The sequence below is a fragment of the Chaetodon trifascialis genome, chromosome 16, assembly GCF_039877785.1.
Source record: "Chaetodon trifascialis isolate fChaTrf1 chromosome 16, fChaTrf1.hap1, whole genome shotgun sequence".
NCBI lineage: Eukaryota > Metazoa > Chordata > Actinopteri > Chaetodontiformes > Chaetodontidae > Chaetodon > Chaetodon trifascialis.
Window position 1 is genome coordinate 421354 of NC_092071.1, and position 5000 is coordinate 426353.

Sequence of the window (5000 nt, forward strand, 5' to 3'; positions counted from 1 at the left end):
CAGGAAACACGACGGACACCGTCCTTACGCTCATTTCAACTGCGCCAGTTCGGCCAATCAGAGTCCTGTCTGCTGGACCGAAGGGCCGTCACGGTGCTCGTCTCACTAGCCGGACCCATCGCATGATGTCATCACATGATCACATGATGTCATTGCTGATTTTCTACTAATCACCTTCAGGGCTGAAACTTCAGTAAAATCTGTTTCAAACTTTTCTTTTTGTCACGCTTTTTGAAATGTTTGACATTAGTTTTCATTCCTGTTTATTCTTATTTTACATCGTTATGAAAAGAACTGGAAAGATAAACGTTTTATTGTTATCTTTATCGCAGCATGTGGACGTCAGATCTTTCACTGAGTGAACATTACCACATGTAGAAATACTTCAAAAGTACAAACTCTTACAGTGGTAACAGTACAAAACACATGGAAGGTACTACAAGTAAAAGTGTAATATTACAGTAGAATTATTGACGCGTTGACGTGCGTTACGTTCATGCTGCAGCTGGTTAACGTGGAGCTCGTTTCATTAACTCTCTGTTTGATCTTCATTTATTTACAGTCTGAACTTGTTTTGAATCTGAATCTCCAGAGAAACTGAAGTTATTAAATAACTAAGATTACGTCTCTGGCTGCGATGACCATTTCAGCCTCACGGGGGCCCTAACGAGGCTGCCGTTTGTTCACAGGGGGACACTCACAACGAGCTGCGGACCAATCAGGACACGGCTGATGCTTTCAGGACAGTTTAATGACACACAGCAGCTGAACGTGACGTTTACAGAGAATGAAAGACAGTGAATGCACCACGTTAAGCTCGTTAATACAGTCAGGAAGTGCGCCTCGTTTAGCCGAGCACGCAAACAAACATGTTTCAAACATGCGCATAGTTTGAATGTAGATAAACTTTAACAGTGTTAGTCCAACACGTCATCACACAGAAGTCCAAATGAAAACCTCTTTGGAAGGTTTGTGGTGTCAAACTGAAGAGCAGAGAGTCGAAAAGCTGCAAAATGCCAAAAATAAGCGAACGAAGCAACACGTGAAAACTCGTCCTGCATCGCTGAAATACACCTGTTCATCACACCCGTCAATCATTCATCTCAGGTCTGCCCGCCGGCCGACTTTGACTCATCCGGTCTGATCCAGTCTGACCTGGTTTGTCCCGTCAGGGCCAGTTCTGTCTGGTCATGAAGTGTCCGGCCGGGTCGGAGAGCAGACACTGGTTCTGCTGGCTGGAGCCGCGGTTCTTAGCATCAATGAGGAGCAGAGGAGACTGGGAGTAATGGGAGATGATGCCGCTCACTGATGGGAAAGTCTGCACACACGCACGCACAGACACACACACACCCATGCACACGCGCGCGCGCACACACACACATACACACTTTAGCCTTGTTTCTCTGGTGGTGTTTAGCCTCATGCTAATGCTAACACTCGCTCCAGCAGTCAGTGTGCTGCAGTAACCGCTAACAGTCGGATTCGAGATTAAATTAAATGTCAAAGTTTAAAGTCACGTTCGAACCGAATGATTTCGCTGCTCAGGGGAGGGGTTTAGTGGGCGGCTCCTTCTGAAGGCATCAGCTCAGTGGGTCGTACGTACCTCCTGGGCTTTGAGTCCGGTTCCCAGCAGGAACTGCTGGTTCTGCTGTCTGATCTGGATGTTGTAGACCTTGTCCTGGTAGTAGACCATCAGGGTGAAGGGCTGATTGGCCAGCTGCTTGGTGCTGTCCCTCACCAGGTACGCCCCGTCCTCAACACAGACACAGAGACATTAGGGGTGGACGTCACAGCAAACTGACAGACATCTCCTGTTCAAACGAAGCGCATTTCCCTCAGTTCCTGTACCCTCCAGATACCACATACTTCAGAGGCAACGCCGGCACGTCTCACTGCACTACATGTGTTTCACCGCTATCGTTAGCCATTAGCAATCAGAGAAGCGTCTCCATGAACTGCTGAATTAGCTGTTAGCAGCTCTCGTTAGCAGCGTTCTCATGGAGGGACAGACAACTGTCCCTGGATCACTGTGACTGTGAAAAGCTGATTCTCGGGCTCTGAAGCCTCTTTTTCTGGTTTCTGAGCAGATTTCTGGAGGTTTATTCATGACGGACATCAGACTTCATGTTTTCAGCTCACCGACAGATGAAACGTCGCCTGGTCGTCAGATAACGAGAAAGAACGACTCGCACAAACCAGCAGCACCATTAAAACACAAGAAACCAGCCGCCCAAACGCACCACGCACACGATCTGCAGAACCGCTACGGCTGATATGTGCTGTAAGTACATATGCTGGGTCACATTGTCAAAGTACTGGACTTTTACGTGTACGACTGGAGTATTTTTACTTTGTGGTATTTTACCTGAAGAATCAGTGAAATGTGTTTGTTACCTTGCAGACATGTTTGAGACATCCTTCAGCCTGACCTCTGGTCACTTTACCCACATACCAGCTATCGTCCAGCTCCTGCACGCACACGCACACGCACACGCGCGCGCGCGCACGCACGCGCACACACACACACACACACACACACACACACACACACACACACACACACACACACACACACACACACACACACAGTTCAACAGAACAGCAAACACAAAGACAACAGCACCACCTGCTGTTCAGACTGAAGAATGTCACAGAAACAGCTTCAATACTGAACTGATAATAATAATAATAATAATAATAATAATAATAATAATAATAATTTGTGCGTGTGTGTTGTTACCTGTGTGCATCCTGCGGTGGATGGAGGAGGACGAAAGGACGGTCTGTCAGATCCTCCGAAACTGCCTCTTTGTTCAGCCATTGCTGCACGCACACACACACACACACACACACACACACACACACACACACACACACACACACACACACACACACACACACACACGCACACACACACACAGAGTCAGTGCAGTGTTTACGCCCCCTGGTGTCCACAGGGCAGACTGTCTGCGTGGGATCAGACAGGACAGACGTGTGAGAGGACGCCGAGGAGCGAGACGTCAGTGACTTAAATGTCCGTTCTGGACGTCGGCTTCGTCCCGCTGAATGTCTGATTCTGCAGGATTGAAAGAGTTACAGGAGCGAGCGCTCATAACGCTCCTGAATGCATCACGTCTGTCCCGTCTGAGGGACTTTACGCTCAGACACAAAGAAAACCAGAACGTGTGTAAAAAGGTGAGTTCGAGTCCAACTTCAGCCGCTGTCCTCTGAGTCTTACCAGAGTGAAGTCTGTGAGGCAGAGATCCTGCAGAGGGAACGCTGAAACACAAGAACACACAGCGTGAAGCTTTCCACCACGTCCTCACCACGAAGGACCGCGTCAAGACATACAGACCTGTCTGCATGATGTGAGGGGGGGCCATGAAGTCCAGGGCGGGGGGGCAGACTTTTATGGTGAAGGGGGAAGGTGTTGTGTTTAGGAGCTGGAGGAGAGGAGAGGAATTCAGAGAATCACTCAGATCATCTTTACTGCAACGTGAAAAGAGGAAAACATTTAAAAAGCAAGAAGAAGACATCTCACCTTCATCATGTGTTTGCTGATGAAAGAGGAGAAGAGGAGGAGGAGGAGGAGACGGGGGGGGAGGAGGAGGAGGAGAGGAGGAGGAGAGGGTCAGAGCTCATTCTGGATAAAGTCAGCATCATGTGACATTGTGATGAAGAGGAACTCACCTCCCTCCTCACGTCAAACCTGTCAGAACAAACACAGAAAGATTGATTTTCACTTCAGGACAGTTTGATCGTCTCACAGCTGCTGCATCGCTGTCGCCTCCACCAACCATCTGAAAGGTGATTGGACGACTGACTCGTGTGTGCTGACCTGCTGGGAGGAGGTCGGGCTGAGGAGTTGCTCCTGCTGATGGAGGTGGAGGTTGGAGGAAGGGCGGGAGGTTTGGACCAGGTGGGAGGATCAGGGACATCCGGCTGAGGCCTGAACGGACAAAGACACCAACAAAAACCTTAATACAACACTGAGCAGACAAGGAGGCGAGGAGGCGAGGAGGCGAGGAGACGAGGAGGCGAGGAGGCGAGGAGACGAGGAGACGAGGAGGCGAGGAGACGAGGAGACGAGGAGGCGAGGAGACGAGGAGACGAGGAGGCGAGGAGGCGAGGAGGCGAGGAGGCGAGGAGACGAGGAGGCGAGGAGGCGAGGAGACGAGGAGGTGAGGAGACGAGGAGGCGAGGAGACGAGGAGGTGAGGTGACGAGGAGGCGAGGAGACAAGGAGGCGAGGAGGTGAGGAGGCGAGGAGGCGAGGAGGCGAGGAGGCAAACAAACGAACAGGCGAGGAGACGAGGAGGCGAGGAGACAAGGAGGCGAGGAGGTGAGGAGGCGAGGAGGTAAGCAAACGAACAGGCGAGGAGGCGAGGGGGCGACTGTAATAGTATGTGCGTGTGTGTGTGTGTGTGTGTGCGTGTGTGTGTGCGTGTGTGTGTGCGTGTGTGTGCGTGCGTGCGTGTGTGTGTGTGTGTGTGTGTGTGTGTGTTGTACCTCCACGGCTGTGTGCCCGGCTGTATGAAGCACATAAATAAAATGTAAACAGTGAAGAAGAAACGTTAAAGCAGGACAGTGAAGACGTCCTCAGGGTTCTGTTCTTGGTCCCTTTTAGTTTTGAATTCATTTGAATTTAACTGAATTACTGAAGTCCACTTCCAAAGACGGACTCACCCTGTCCACTGTGTTGCGATGAGGTCCTGAAGAAGAGAAAACCATCATGATGAAGAGTTTCAGGTAAATAAAGTGACGCTCGTCGATCTCTGATCATCACATCTACATTCATTGATCTGTCTAAAAGGATCTAAAGAGCTGAAAGACAAAGACCAGAACCTGTTGGGTCCAGGATTACCTCGGATGGGGGACGAGTTGGATCCTGAATCTCGGCCCGGTTTGTTGCCACGGAAGATCTGCGGCGGCTCGGCAGGAACTGAACACAACAACAGAGATCCAACGTCACCTGGCAGGTGATCAATCAGCCAATCGGCT

General features: G+C 50.2%; 1 protein-coding gene across 1 annotated transcript in view; it reads right to left on the minus strand.

Moving 5' to 3' along the window:
- Positions 1 to 734: 734 nt before the first annotated feature.
- Positions 735 to 5000, minus strand: part of lcp2a (lymphocyte cytosolic protein 2a) — a 9539-nt gene continuing 5273 nt past the window's right edge. Inside the window, exons 10-21 of the mRNA XM_070983067.1 lie at positions 4864 to 4941; positions 4686 to 4711; positions 4509 to 4528; positions 3839 to 3949; positions 3691 to 3709; positions 3542 to 3557; positions 3356 to 3443; positions 3239 to 3279; positions 2741 to 2823; positions 2395 to 2469; positions 1604 to 1753; positions 735 to 1318 (exon numbers count right to left, since the gene is read on the minus strand). Of these exons, the coding sequence (XP_070839168.1) occupies positions 1169 to 1318; positions 1604 to 1753; positions 2395 to 2469; positions 2741 to 2823; positions 3239 to 3279; positions 3356 to 3443; positions 3542 to 3557; positions 3691 to 3709; positions 3839 to 3949; positions 4509 to 4528; positions 4686 to 4711; positions 4864 to 4941 (857 nt within the window). The 3' untranslated portion in view covers positions 735 to 1168. The remainder of the gene's footprint in view (positions 1319 to 1603; positions 1754 to 2394; positions 2470 to 2740; positions 2824 to 3238; positions 3280 to 3355; positions 3444 to 3541; positions 3558 to 3690; positions 3710 to 3838; positions 3950 to 4508; positions 4529 to 4685; positions 4712 to 4863; positions 4942 to 5000) is intronic.